Source organism: Halichoeres trimaculatus, unplaced genomic scaffold, assembly GCF_033239565.1.
Source record: "Halichoeres trimaculatus isolate MK-OKI-2021-1 unplaced genomic scaffold, fHalTri1.1 fHalTri1_scaffold_7, whole genome shotgun sequence".
Lineage (NCBI taxonomy): Eukaryota > Metazoa > Chordata > Actinopteri > Labriformes > Labridae > Halichoeres > Halichoeres trimaculatus.
In genome coordinates this window covers 25,360,692-25,376,694 of record NW_027437185.1, presented here as the reverse complement: position 1 = coordinate 25,376,694, position 16,003 = coordinate 25,360,692, and the positions used below count along the sequence as shown (strand labels likewise).

Here is a 16,003-nt window from a genome sequence, read left to right as displayed (position 1 = left end):
TACAGCATACCCTAAAGCCAGAGGAAGAAAAATGGAGCCATTATAATAAAAATTTTGATCATGAAGGTATGGACAGTGGAAGTTAATCTCTCACCTCAGAGCACGCACACACCAACACCTACACCCACCCATGCAGCTGGGATTTGGCGGCTTTATTTGACATGTCATCCATCTTCACACCCTGCATTAATAGTCCGTCCTCACACCTGGTCTCAGAACAGCTTGAGGCACGCCATCAAAGCGGGCAAAGAAAAAAACTAAAGCCTCCCTGAGTGATATTTTCCCACCAACAATGAATGTGAAGTTTTACTAATAAGCTCCTTAATGAGGCATCTGCTGTATCACGTGTTATTGTAGTGATAACATTTGACCCATGGACTGTGCTGTTTGCTGTGTGTTGACTGCTCTATAAAAGACATGTTGGGAAAGTTTGGGTCGCAGCTGTAAAATGTCACTCAGCAAGTTTAAGTAGTCCGTTGAAGATGTTGTTGAAGTGGTGGTTGTGAAAACTCTGCCAGTGAAGGTGTTAAAAACATTGTGTCAGGGGAGAAAATGTAGCCTGTCAATAAGGTGACTCTTCATATCCCAAGTAATGTTGATATTACATGTACTTATGTTGGCATGTGTGTTTTGCGTTAGCTTAAAATTAGCTTAACATTGTGGTAAATTTTAATTTGACATTAGTTGATAACCTGGCGTTCTCTATAGCTTTCTTGCTACTTTCTCAAAAAATAGCAGAAATTCACAAAATCAAGCTTAACAAAAACAAGTTATAACAAAAAATCCTTTTAAAGCATGTTAAGATAAAAAAAGATTGTGGAGTTGTTCTGCCAGTTCTGCCTACATGTACCAGAATACTTTAGGGTAAAGCAGCAGTGTCTTTTGGCTTGGCATTGCAGGATTTGGTGGGCTGTTTACTTTGGCTCAAACAAACATGGCTGAATTTTCAAGTTGGCCCAAACAGCCTCATCCATAACATCCTCTGGGCTGTTATTTAAGGATGCAAGCCCCTCTTTGCCCTGTATAGATTTTTGCCAGTTTGTAATTTAGTTAAATGCAGATATTCAGGAAGAAACGTCATTTCTTTGGGGCATCTCTCTTCACCGCTGTACATATTAAATGATGCCCTTTGGCTCTGGTGATAGAAACAATTGATTTAGCAGCTTCCCCTATGAGACACAGGAGACATCTGCAACAACTTACAGGGATTTCTCCCTTTATCTAACACATGTAGAAAAGGAAAAATTTATAGTTAATCCCTCTGTAAAAGTGCATGTGCTGAGACATAATGAACTCAAACTGAGACATGTAGTTTTACTGAGAATAACTTTAGAAACACCTAGACACTATTATGACATTGAGTAATCAATAACTCTTGTATGTTGCTCTATCTAACAGGATTACAGAGTCAACATCTTCCTGCGGCAGCGCTGGAACGACCCCCGGCTGAAGCTACCTCAGGACTACAAGTCTGACTCTCTCACTGTCGATCCGACAATGTTTAAGTGTCTCTGGAAACCTGACCTCTTCTTTGCCAATGAGAAGAGCGCCAACTTTCACGACGTCACACAGGAGAATATTCTTCTCTTTATTTTCCGCAATGGAGACGTACTCATCAGTATGAGGTAATGCACGGCAGTGGTGCCAAAATAGTTCACTTTTCAGCTGTTATAAGATATTTTAACTTTTTTTAACATTCCATTTATTTAAAAGACATCTAGATATCTAGATTTGCTCTTGTTGCAAGATAAGCCATCTGTTTTTTCTAGATATTTTGTTCATTTATATTCCCCCAGCTTCTAGATGTACTCATGTTCATCAAAGAAAAAATATGGTGATAAGTGTGTATTGATTAACACAGCCGAAGGAGTTTATCTCAGTCCGGCTCGAGGATTAAAAACTCGTAAACAAACACACATCTTTGCTTTCTTTTTCAATTATTAAGTGAACTACTTGCTGCAGCTATCTAAATGCCCAGGTCAATAAACAGGCTGGATGAATCAAGTCTCAGGTGAAACTTAATGGCCATTCAATGACATTATCAGCAAAGCAAAGCTTACCCAATTTAGCTTTAAATACTTGTTCAAATAAGACTAAACACACACATTATGCTATTTAAGCCCTGTGTGCTCAGAACTATTACCTTGAGATCCTGATGTAAAGGGTAATAATGAATCATCTGCATTCATGCTCTGCTAATCTACAAATGTGAGCAAGTCCTGTGAGCATCTCAGCGCATTATTGAAAGCTGTTTCTCCCAGAACTTTTTAGGTGTCTCATTTTCTTTGCCTTTCCAGGTCAAAAATTATTGAAGCTGAAGTGTGTGAAGTGAAATCTATAAATTAATAAGACAGCGTGCACAGTACTCAAGGGTTACTATGTGTTAGGCAAAATGTAAAGCAACAGCAATGCTCTGCTTTGTTAGGTTTCCATCATCCCTCAGAAAACCCATGGGATTTTTTGGTAAACATGAGTGTAGCATACTTTGTATTTATCCCACAACTGACATTTGAGTGAACCCCGAAATCCTTTGAGTACACACAGTTCATCCAAACAGGTTTATGAGAGAAATGAAGGGTCAATGAGAGAAAAACAAGGGAAGGATGTAATTATAAAGCTGTAAACATGTATTCTCTTCATCTTCGTCCAGGCTGTCTGTCACCCTTTCTTGTCCACTGGATCTGACGTTGTTCCCCATGGACACACAGAGGTGTAAAATGCAGCTTGAAAGCTGTAAGTTTCCCTGAAATTATATCACCTTTAACTTCTTTATTTTATTACTATTTTAAATACAACTTAATTACATTTTTTCTGTTGTTTTTTTTTTCTATTGCAGATTTATGAATGATTTGCCTGCTAATCTTCTTTGAGAAAATATATACGTTTTAATTTGCTTGAAAGCTCTCTGTACCCATCAAATCATGCACAATGCCAATATTAATCTGCACGTTATGTCTTAAAGCTCATGGTTTAGAAAGTTCTTTCCAAAACTAAGTGTGCAGAAAAAATCTGCAGCATACAGAGGCAGTGAGCCAAGCATATGTTAGTAAAGCAGAGTGACAGAGTGAGCAACCTACTGGTCAATCTACTGTATGCTACTATTGGCACTTTCCTACCATTGTAAGATGTGAAGTCATGAGACCCGGCACATTGAAGCTGACATATTTCATGAGTGCATCCAAAGCATAGGCAGATATTATCTCACTGGTGGAGCTATGGGACTGACGTTATACCCCTTCTGCCGGCCAAAAAACACATTAAATTAGCAGATTCAACGTCAAAGAGAACAGCAGGACACATTCTTGTGTTGGTTTGAAGTGTTTCAGGAATGATTGGGATTGATTTTAGATTTTCACTGATTGTTTGTAAGGCTTTAAATGGATTGGCACCTTCTTGTTCAGCTGATCTTGCACACCGTCACACTCCAGTAGGTCCACTGATGTCAACAAAGCAGCTGCTTTAAGAATTTCCAAGATCAAGCCTAGAACAAAGGGGACTGAGCCTATGCAGTGGCTGCTCCTTAGCTATGGAACAGTCTATCTGTCCATTTATCATATTGTCCTAAAAGTGTCATATTGTATCTGATACTTTTTATAGATCTTAGCTTAACGAAAACTGTGACTAACCATCATGACCTCATAACTGATCAAAATAACCGTGATTATCTTTTTAGCCATATGGCATGCCTGACTCTCCTGCTAAATCTCCTCTTTTTCCAACTTTGAATTATACAAACTTTATGCCAGCTAGTTGGGAAAAAACAGCAAAAAGAACTGCAGGCTACTTGCTAATTAGCTTGATAACATCACTAAGTTGAAGAGCATGGTAATGTACCTGTGAAGGACATGTCAGTTAGTGGAGATGCTGCTCTGATCCTCACTCTTTCGTACCACAAACAAATCCACAGTTTGACACACAGGCTGCAGTCGGTTTGTTTACTATGTCTCTTGCTCCCATGGGTGCAATACCAACGCTCTGGCACCCTGCCAGCTGCGGTCATCTAAACACACCAACATGCCTCTCCAGCCTCTTTAATTTTTATACATGCCTTAAGACCTTGTTCTTCTTTTTATTATAAAATGTGTTAACAACACCTTTATTCACAGTGAAACATTAATTCTGACACCAAAGAGATGAATAAAAGGGATTTCATTTGGACTTTTAACCTGTCTGCTCATTAGAACTAGGGAGATACAGTATTAATGAGCTGGGGATAAATTTGTTGTTTTTTTATGAAACTGTTGTTTTGGGGTAAGTGAAAGCTTTTTGCCGGTGCTTAGAGGGCAATTTCAGCGGCAAGCACTTAGAGAAGTGGAATAAATCATCATATTTTAAGGTTGTTGTGGAAGTCTCACAGCTAATTGAGCTCGACTGTAGTTATTGCATCTTGTTTACAAAGCAGTTAAGCCCTAAATAAGTAAAATAACTTCAAGCCATTCCCACTAATGCAGAACCCGACTGCTAAGACGTAAGGCTTCCTCCTCAGCTATGTTTAAATCATGCCCCCAATTCTTAAAACAAGCATGATTAACATGATAGCAGATATTATAGGCATGGATATGAAAATATATGCATGTGTTTACACACATAATTGATTCAAATCACGTTTGTGAACTAATGTATAGGGTTCAACTTGATGTTTGCTCATGTGTCTCTTTCATCCAGTTGGCTACACCACAGATGACTTGCAGTTTATGTGGCAGACAGGAGACCCAGTGCAAATGGATGCCATCGCACTGCCACAGTTTGACATCAGACAGGAAGATATTGATTATGGGAACTGCACCAAATTCTATGAGGGAACAGGTATTGTACATGATATATACTGAAACATCAGCTTACAAATTTTTATCTATGAAAGGAAACTACAGATGAATTCATTTGAAATTCTGTTCAGCGCCAGTTGTTTCAGAAATATAGAGAAGATTCTTTATTACCACATTTCCATTACACTTGGTGGTGTAGACTGTGATACACTTTTCTGCTTGGAACCACGCTAAAACCAATGTTAGGTGAAGCTGGTAAAGATCTGTTACCCAGGGGACACAAGAACCCTTTCCAAGTCTTTTAGTATGAAGACAGCTGAAGTCAAATTAAAGGTATAGTCTTGTTTTGTTTTTTATAGTGGAGACGTATGAGAGACTTGCCAAAAGTAGGTGGTCCCTTTGTCCCTTTGCTCAGAAACCAGCTGTTGAACTGGAACAGACGCTCGGGTATCAACTACTGACAGTGTCACCTCACATATTATAGCTAATTTAAAAAAACTCAAACTTGAACACACGTCTAAGTAAGTTGACGCTTTTTTTCGGGAGTTTCGAGGAGCTCTACTTTACTGTTTTGTGCTTTTGGGGCATTTTCAGACACCACACATACTTAATGTTCCTTGGCAAGGAGCATCAAAGGAACTAATGTATATCCTGTAGCTTTTACTCTCACTTTTGACAAGTACCTTGTACATCCCCACTCTAACAAACAAACTATCCCTTTAAAAAGTGCCTCTTAGCATTACGTATTAGTATTTGTCAATGACACAGTGATATGTTTGATATAATTTTTTTTGTACTTTGATGTCCTTAAATGTAATGTCGTTTCTGTAAGTAAACCTGAAAAATTGATCCTATGATTGGAATGCTCTCTCCTTTAAACTCTTCTGTCTCTGTCTCCATTGCTGTTGTGGAAGACAGATTTAAATACACATACAGCCACCACTATATAATTCAGTCTTTCAAGGTTATTTTGCAGATTTCTGTAAGATCTCATTGTTCCTTTTGAACATTTACATATAAGAACAGCATCTCTAAAGCCTAACATGGGTTTTGAATTCAGTTCCCCCTTTTTTTGGCTTCTCCTTTTATTAATTATTCTGTCTGAGATGAGAATATTTTGTTCTTGATGGGCTCTAAAGCTTTGGAAAGAAACAAAAAGATTGGACACCAAAAGAGTTTTCATACAGCTGGGACTTGCCTTGATCATCAAAAACTTGGAGAAGAAGTTTCTGTGTTCACTTTGTCAGTAAGTCAGGACATTTCAAAGTCTGTCCAACAAATAGTCTTTGGGCACAATAATGTCTTGTTATCTTGGCCTGGGATTTGCCTCACATCAGCTGCCAGATAGAATTTCTTTCTGGGCTGTGAAGTGTTGCATCCTTTCAAATGTTGATTTCACATGAAGGTTTTAGGCCCTAAAAAAGACCACAGCGGAGGATGATTGGTTTTTGGTGAAAGTAAGATTATTTGGGTTAAGGCTATTGAAAGTTAACATCTTCCAATCAGATTCTGGGCACTGGGACAGCAGCCTCAATTGCATGTTCTTATCTGACTGCAGGTAACAATCTCTCTGTTCAGGCCAAAGGATTGTAACACCTCAATCATCCTTGCTTTGTGCAAGGAAATCAAGTTGCAACACCCTGATAGCCTGCAATATAGTAAAGATGCACTGTTGATAATCTTCCCAGAGGATCTGCTCAGAAAGCTTCCCTGATGCTGGCCAGAACAAAACGAATAGCACATAGCAATAATAAACTTGGTGTTAAATCACCGTATCAGCTATATCAACGGAGATTTATGGGTATTTTCAGGGTCAAGTTGGGACAAACAAACATTGGTATTTCTGGGGTAAGATTAAGCCCATGGCTAAATGAAACAAGCATATATTAAAACAAGAAGCACAACACATGAATAAAAAACAGTCCATGAAAGAAAACATTTTTTAATCTTTGCATAAATTGAGAAATTAAAGCTGCCCTGTGGTGATTGTTGTAAGCAAATACAAGCAAGTATTACATGAAGTTGCTCACAAAATGGGTTTGTGTATCCTTGAGGTCCAACAAAAGTGAATAGATTACTGTCCACATTTCCAAAGCAGTATCAGATTCTTGAATCAAGCTAAACTTGTTTCTTCTCTACTTCTGATGGCACAATACCACTTCACCAAGTGCCAGGAAAATCAAATTTATGTGGTATATTGAACAGCATTTTTGTTAACTTTTAATTGTTGTTATTCCCAAGTTGTTTTGTTTGGAAGTGGTTTTAAGATGACAACACTGTTTTCCTCAGCATGTTGGCAGGAAAATTCTGAATATTAACATAAACAAAATAAACTTTAAATGAGGGCAAAGCTCTGTGCCATTTCCATATGAGAACAAAACAACACTGAAATAGAAATGAAATGGAAAATCTATCAGCCAAAAGAGCCAGTATGACCTCAGTGCTCTCACACTTTGGAGGCTCAGCGCTGGCGGTGAGTCAGCCTTTTAATGGGTTGTCATAGCAACCTTGCCAGACACAAAGATCACCTCTGTGTACGACTGGTTGGAGCCTGCTGTGTGACACAGGCGAACCCTTATATGCTGTATAAAGCTCACCACAGAGATCCCAAGGCTAGTCAAATATTACTTCAGCCCATCCACTCTGCCATCCCATTGGTACTACTGGCTGGACTCAAAGAGCAGAAACATGCTGTTGGAGCTTCCAAAGTTCATCAATGCTTTTTCCATCCCAGCTTTAAAGTCAACTACTGGATTCTGTATCTCCAGCAGAGACTGATTGGTTCGGATTGATCATTTATCAGGCTACAATGTTGAAAGCAGCATGTTCCCAAATACTAAAAATTCCACTTACATGTTATCAGTTTAAACAGTGCTTTTTAAAGCTCTGGCCTTAATGCTGTGAAAGGACCCCGCTTCAACAAAGTTAGCTGAAATTATGTTACAGTCCTTCTGCAGATTGACCTTTTTCTCTCCCCTCTCTCTTGGTTTCTCTTTTACTAATGGTGTCCACAGCTCTGCTTTGCTTTGTGCTCAGACAAAGGCAGCGGATCAGATACATGACTTAACCTGGCTCCTACATTTCCTCTTTATGTGCCAAAATGGGTTTAATAGAGCGAGTCAGTACAGGGCCATTTCTCTCACCTGCTCTGTTTCAATTCAGTGACTAGATCTCCCAAAGTTCATCTAGACTGAGTCTGTAAAAATGGGACAATATATTTCATTTGAGAAGAGTGGCCAAGGTTGGTTGGATGTCATTTTGCTCAGAACTTTTTGCAAACTGCCAATGAAAATGTATCCATTAAATCCAATGTCATCTGAAATAGAGATGTTGTGAATTTCTATCTGCTGCAGTTTCTGAGACTTAGTGAAAGAACTCCAGAACTGCTTCAAATAGTCATCACAGCAAAACTGTCTCATTATAAAGGTGTGACAACAGTGCTTTCAGCCCTATGAGCAATAATTTATGAATGCCTAGTCCTTCCAGTTGTCCACCCACTCTGATAAGTTTGCACGAATTGTAAAATTTTTTACTTAACTTTGTCTCCTCCTTTGATCACATTTGATCTCTTTGATTCTCCGTGCAGGGTACTACACTTGTGTGGAGGTTATCTTCACCCTAAGGCGACAGGTTGGCTTCTACATGATGGGTGTTTATGCCCCCACGCTGCTCATCGTAGTCCTCTCCTGGCTGTCCTTCTGGATCAACCCTGATGCCAGCGCTGCAAGGGTCCCTTTGGGTACGGATTATTTAATCAATTCCACCATCTTTCCCTGAAATGTACTCAAGCTTAAGATCTTTAAATGTTTCTGGAGTTGTTAAAACAGGACAGTTAGTGCAAGTGGTTGGTGGGTTTAAAAACGAAGGAGTAGGTAAGAGTGATGGTGTTACAGGGGTAATTAGGTGTGAAAAGTCCTGCTGTAAAAATCCATGGGGGAAAGACTGTGGTCGATAAAGTAAAATATAAAACCTTTATAGGATTAATATGTTTTAAGGATCACTGACACTGTGGCCCCAATCATCTCCAACATGACATCATCAATCAATGTGACAGCCTGAAGGACTTTATCTGTCAAGCATGGTACCATGTCCAGTGTTGTGTTATATGTGATAAATCATTACAGCTGTAATTGACAGATGAGGCCCAACCACTGTGGTGCTGTGTCCACTTTAGAGCCAAGGATTTCAGCTTCTGTTTAAGTGTAATTGTGGAGGATGTTTACACACTGGTACCTTGCTCTCTTTGTTCCAATTGAAATGATAAAATGTTAATGTGTTGCATTTTCCTCCTGGGTAGTTTAGCTTCCACACTACAATGTTGTAAAGTTGGCATAGCACATATAGGGATGTGTACGGAATTAGGTACTTTTATAGGTACCGACCGAGTTCTGTCAAAAGTACCGGGTACAGATTCACATTAAACCAAAAGGTACCATGTTTAGGTACCTAAATGCATCTTTGTGACTGCGAGGGAGTGGAAGAGTAGGAGATTTTCCATGCTGGACATGAACACAGCATTGCAAGGTTATATATTGAATAATAAATATAATATATAATATATATATATAATATATAATAAATTGAAAAGATGTAATATTTTATTATTAAACAAATTAATATTTTTTACCACATAAACACAAAAAATTACCGAAAAGTGGTACCGTTAAGTACCGGTACCGTTTGCCGGGTATCGGGCATCGGTACCGTATCGTTTCAAATGTGAAAGGTACCCATCCCTAAGCACATACCATGACAGGGCTGGCCTGATGTCATTATGTCATAGCCTCCTTTACCATTGCACAGGTGAACCAAGGACATGCACACAGCCATGAGTTAGTACTTTGGCAGTGCTCTACTGTACATCAGAGTACTCAGATGTTTAATTTTTACCGCGATTTTCCACCCCAAACTTTTGTAACATTTTGTGCACTGAAGTTTTAGTTATGCAGGCTACAAGGCCTAGCTAATTAAAGGTCTTTCTGGCAAGTCTTTATGCAAACCACCGAGGGTTTCAAGGGTTTTTCAGGAATCACAGAGAACCAATTGACACTCAGGTGGCCAGTGAAGCACACCTGATCCCTATTAACCCAATTAATGGAGAGGTGTACTGGGCCGCATGAGGAGCAGGGCTGTTTTTCCCAAACCAGAGCAGAACACAATGTGCCTGGACTGAAATAGGTCCAAACAGATTACTCAACAAGCCTCCAGGGGTTGCTGGAGTGGTTTGGTACCTCTTGTTGCATTTCGGCTTGAATAAAACAGGCACGAAACTGATCTCTAGAGTCCCTACCCTTGCTTGCAGTTTTCACCTCACCATGCATGATGGGAAGTGTTCAGCAACTCTTTAACTAGATTTGTAGTTGGGAGAAATATCCATACCACTGCTTGCATTTTTTTCTCCCACATAATTAAACCTGTGTGTAATATGTCAGTGTCATCCTGGTTTTTACATGTTCACCACTGTGTGTGCAGAGCTGCATGGCTGAGATAATGCATTTTTATCCCAATCCAGTCTTCCACCACCTCCCTTTTCTCCATCCTCCCTCCAGTTGTTTATCACCACTTTCATCCCATCATCACTCCAACTCCTCCTGGAGGCCTCCTCTGACTCTTCTCTAAATGGGATCAGTCCAGGTCAGTCGACACCCAGGTGTGGGACTACTCTCATTTATTGCTCTGTGCTGTATGAGAGTGTGTCCAAGTATGTGTGTGTCTGCCTCCCTGTGCTTAATGGGGATCTTGAGTTTTCATGTACTCAGTTTTTTTTGCAGATATAGGAAAAAGAAAATGTAACTCCTAAGGTGCGTTACAGAAATCGTCAGAATCAAAGACCAGCTTATTTTTTACTTGCAGCTGAGTGCACCAGGACAAACAAGCTGTGTCACCAGCTTCTCTTCCATCTATAGATAATGGGAGGGCTTCAAATACAACAAAGTTCTCGTTAACGCTCTGTCCTGTTGAGGAGGGAGCAGTTTGATGAGAAAACCCTGAACCCTGTTCGAACTCTCTTTTGATGAGTGACCATAATAAGGCCAGGAGGCAGAAAAACCCATTGCTCATCTCATTGTATTTATGATCTCTCTAAAGAATCATTACGGTAGGTGAGGAAAGTGGAGCCCTTCATTTGTGACTATAAAAGCCTCAGAGGAGCCATTTAGGTCTTGCTTATAAAGCCTGGCAGAGTTGCTGTTGCGCAGGTGCAAGGGAAATCTCTAACCTGTAATCCTGTTAGCAATCAGAGATAAAACAATTTAAGAAATGTTCATTAGAGGCTGTCTGAGCTCTTGGAGATAATCCTGATAAAAGAGGTAAAGGAAGAGTCATGCAATTCTATTTGCAGTCATGTCCTCTGTGATTTCTATCCAGCTCTGTAGTGCATCCTGAAAGATTAATTTAGTTGGGATCTCAAGCTTTGAAGATGACATGCATCAGTATTTCACTCAGAGCAGAAGTTTGATAATTAGCTGCTATTTCTGTGGAAAGTAACGTACACGCCACACAAGCAAGAGTGTCTGTATGGTGACGACCATAGTGTCATCATTGAAAGTATCTGGAGCCTCGCTCTGTCACCTTGTTGACTGATAAGGTCACTTGTCTCTCTTTCTTGTTAAGGCATCCTCTCAGTGCTCTCACTGTCCTCTGAGTGCACCTCCCTGGCTTCCGAGTTGCCCAAAGTGTCCTACGTCAAGGCCATCGACATCTGGCTCATCGCTTGCCTGCTGTTTGGATTCGCCTCGCTGGTGGAGTACGCCGTGGTTCAAGTGATGCTCAACAGCCCGAAGCGCATCGAGGCTGAAAAGGCCAAAATGGCAACCAAGGAGAAGGCTTTGGGGAAGATTCCTGCTGCCAAGAACAACACAGTCAATGGGACGGGAGGGACACCGCTACATGTCAGCACCTTACATGTCAGTAGATCTGGTTTGATCACTTTGGTGTCTTTTTGTGTCTCTGTTATTGGAATCCTGGGAACCCTGTTTTTCTGTGCTCCACTCCTTCGAAGAAAGAGTCAAAGTTGATTGCAATCTTGCTCAGTGATCTTAAATTGTTAGCTAGGATGTTTCTAAGTGAAGCATTACAATTTCTACAAATACTACTTTTATAATCTATACCCTGAAAAACTGTACCCAAGTCATTCATCACAGTCAACACAACATGACGACTTAGTTTCACCTTACTTAAACCGGCCGCACAGTACTACTTAAATGCACCTTGCTACCAGAAGCTGTCCATTATTTGTGCCTCTTTACATCATGGTGGTAGAACAAAACAGAATTCTGGCAGTAGCCATTAACTAGAGCTATAGCCCCATCCAGTGGCGGGTAGATGTGCTACAGCTTAGAGGCATTATATGAATAGTAACAACAAAAAGACTAGAAAAGCACCTAGAGAGCGCAGACCTCTGCCCAGCATATTGTGGTTGTCACGCAACACTGTAGTCCTACTTTAATGTTATACTTCCTTTCAGCAGCATCCTGAATATTGCCAGGATCTGGATCGTACTTTTACATCTGTCAGAAATTATCTTGACCATATCTTGTATTGTTTTGCAAAGCAATCTGACCATTTATCGTGGAGTTATAAACACATGTGGTGAAAATGACCCTATCTCACAATAATAAAGAATCCTTTAAAAAAAACCTGGATGCAAACAGTGATCTGGATCACCTCCAAAAGCAACCGGGTCTCTTTATATATGGGTACCGCATATACCGCAACATTTAAGCAATTCTTTGTTTCCCATATTATCAACTTTCCAGTTTTGCTTATATCTTTCTCTTTGTAGAAGAAAAGGAAATACCTAATCTGCATTAAAGTTCGGCAGGATAACACGATGTATGTTCCAGACCCAAGAATCTCAGGCATGATTGTTGCAGAGCGGTTGATGTATGTTCAAAACACTTAAATTCAGTCATTAAAATTCAGCATTGTCTGCGTCACACATCACAAAGCTCATGACTGACACTCACACGCACATCAGGGATGCAGTTCATTGTACGGCTCTTCCAGTTGGAAGCCCAATTGAAATTAATTTATCTCAAGCTGAATAGTTGTCCAGACCACATTTGATTTTAGAGGATTACATTATTCCATTGAGGTTTAATGGGTTTTCTTGTCAAAACCAAATCAAAATAATGAAGCCTTAATGAGCTTAATGACTTCAGTGAGTAAGCAGCCGTAGTCTGATTAGATCCTGTTCACCCTGCAGGCCTTCAGGGACTGTGATGAAAGAGATTTTTTGGATGACATTAAACTACATCCTTCTGTTGATAGATCTAATAAGCATTGGTTGTCCACAGGGATAGCATGCAGAGGGTGCAGAGGGGCTACAAGACCTGAGCATAAAAGAACAACCAAATTAGGCAGCACTGTAAAGCACAAAGTACATCTAATTTTGGCTCCAAAGATCAGACTTTTTTCTCTTGAAATAACAGGATTTTTCTGTCCAAGCTTCAGGATCAAATAGATTCTCGACTGGGTTTTCAAAGTGAAGTCAGTTTACAGTCCAGCAGCCACCATCCTGAAATAAATGTTTCTCACACCCAGGAGAAAAGAACAACAACAAAACAACATACTTTTTGTCCATCAGATGAAAGTCAATGAATACATTTTAATGGTCCTTTTAATAGTTGTTTGAATGCAGAGTCAGAAATGTCTATACAGTTATTTGTTTGATCCATGTTTGAGGAATCCATAAACAAGTTTTTTTTTTTTGTTTTTTTTTTTTAATCAGTTTGATTTGTAGTGGAGCTATAACATTAGACAGCTAGATTCTTGTAAAATATAAAAAAAATGTATAATGTAAAAATATGAGGCAATGCAGAGGAACTAAAATCTGCTGTTTATGGTGTGTCCAACTGAGGTTGGCTCCAGAAGTAGCATATGAAACAATGTACATTCCAAGAAAAATAGAAGCAATTTCAATGGCAGAAATAGAACCGTCTACGATCTAGTACAAAAAATGTCTCTTGTCTGAATAGCTGAACTCTACCGTCACACACCATAAAGAGGGTGATTTTTTTCCCAACTCAGCACTTTAGATGATATTAAGAACATGATTTCTTCCAATCATCAGAGGCACAGCTCAGCTGATTGACAGGCAGGCACCCTCTAGCTGTTAGTGTGGAGGCCCGCCCCATTTCTAATATGGCTCCTGCCCCTTGCTTCAAAATTTCAGAAACAGACCGGTGATGTCATGGAGAGTATGTCCATTTATTATACAGTCTATGAAATTATATTAAACCAAATAGCTTCACTGAAGGCAATGTTGAGTGCTCTGTAGGATTATTTCTGTTGACAGTTTTGTCCCTTATTCAGCTCTCTTTTGTTTTCAGAGCTTTACACTTAACTCATAGAAACTGTTGTCAGAAGTGAACAAGAGCTATAATTAAAAAATCATCCATGATATTTTGCTGATGTGTTTAGGATGCAAACTGAAACTAAAATTTTTGCCACTGTTTGCCACATTGTGTGTACATGTGTAGTTGATGCTCCAGAGACCAACATTATCCCTGAAACATAATATCATAGAGGCAAATTGCAGAGGTTACTGAGTGAATCAGATTTTTATTTAATCAATATTTGGATGAGATAATCTCTGTTTTTGCCTCTTTTCAGGCTCTCTGCACAGTAATCCCAGTCTGCAGCTCATCAGATCAGTTTTTAACCACTCTAGTGGGGCTGTACAGCCTCAGGGGCTGCCAGCAGCATCTTCAGACATTTTGTTTAATCCTATCTTGTCTTGTGGACTCCAGCTAGATGAAGTCCAGACTGTACTAATCTTTCTTGTTTATTCTCATGTTGCTCTCTTTCACTCAGGTGGCGGAGACTCGCTGTAAGAAGGTGTGCACCTCAAAATCGGACCTACGAACAAACGACTTCAGCATTGTGGGCTCGCTCCCGCGAGACTTTGAGCTGTCGAACTTTGACTGCTACGGGAAGGCAATCGATACCGGTTCTGGCCCTGGCAAATCCCAGTCCAAGAACAACAAGAAGATTCCTCCTCCAAAACCAGTCATCCCTTCTGCTGCCAAAAAAGTTGACCTGTATGCCCGAGCCCTTTTCCCCTTCTCCTTCCTCTTCTTTAATGTGATTTACTGGTCCATATATTTGTGAATACCTCAAAATTATGTCCTATCCTTGACCCCAGATCTGAGCATTTCACAAAGTTTTATTACAAATTGAATATTGAGAAATACAATTCTTATCTATAGAAAATGTGTTGCATACAATAATATATATGCTATTTCATGTTAATATTACAAAAAATATAATACACATTGTGTATTAGAACTTTCTAACTGTCTTTACCTTAGATAAAAATATTGCATCTTGCATTTAAATACTTCATTTATTGATAAAAGGTACTCGAGAGACTAATGCAGGACTTCAAAACTAATCCAATGGTGAGTCAAAAAGCCACTGATATTGATTGTGTGATGAGTGAGATGATGCAGAGATCTATAAAAGAGCATTTGAAAATAGCTTTGATTTTTTTTTTAATTTATCTGAAAGTTAAAATAGTTAAAGCTTATTTTATTTACACAATAATGCAAAGTGTAACATTGTAATTACCTTGCATGTTAAAGAAATGCATGAATACAAAGATAAAATCTAAAAAAAAAAACATATATAAAGTATTTATTAAATTTGATTACTCTTATGCGTTGCTCTTGGGAAGATGAAAAAGGGTTCTTGAAACATGGTTTTTGCCCAGATGGTTATGTGACACTGCCACACTTCTACCAAATGTGATGTTTAAAAAACACTGCTCCTGCCCAGATGGTCATGTGACACTGCCACTCCAATCAAATGTAATATCTGACATCCCCCCACTTTGTGTAAATGGGTCACCTGTGAGGGGTGACCATGTGTTTGTGAATTTTAAAAGCAAAGAAACTAAATGATTAAACAACTTTTCACCAGTTTCTGTGATTAAAAGCAAACTTGGATTTGAATACTGAAGCTCTGTTGATTTTTTTAAATTATGTGAATGGATGTATTTTGCAATTTTGTCAAATTCTATACATATATACTTCTGATACTTTAGGTACTTAATTCACCCTCAGCAACCTCCTTTTGACATATCCTGTACATCACAAAAACGGCTGATTCCTCCTCTGATTCCAGACCTCTCCTAATCTACCAAACCAGACCATGTATTATTCATGCAAATCTGCTGATCTTTAACGATCATTTTGGAACTTCTTACATGAATTCTGTCTCTGACTTAATGAGGC

General features: G+C 39.3%; 1 protein-coding gene across 1 annotated transcript in view; it reads left to right on the top strand.

The window, feature by feature from the left end:
- Positions 1-15,721, top strand: part of glrbb (glycine receptor, beta b) — a 30,441-nt gene extending 14,720 nt beyond the window's left edge. Inside the window, exons 5-10 of the mRNA XM_074674551.1 lie at positions 1,399-1,625; positions 2,651-2,733; positions 4,666-4,806; positions 8,353-8,505; positions 11,379-11,671; positions 14,583-15,721. Of these exons, the coding sequence (XP_074530652.1) occupies positions 1,399-1,625; positions 2,651-2,733; positions 4,666-4,806; positions 8,353-8,505; positions 11,379-11,671; positions 14,583-14,879 (1,194 nt within the window). The 3' untranslated portion in view covers positions 14,880-15,721. The remainder of the gene's footprint in view (positions 1-1,398; positions 1,626-2,650; positions 2,734-4,665; positions 4,807-8,352; positions 8,506-11,378; positions 11,672-14,582) is intronic.
- The last annotated feature ends 282 nt before the right edge of the window (positions 15,722-16,003 follow it).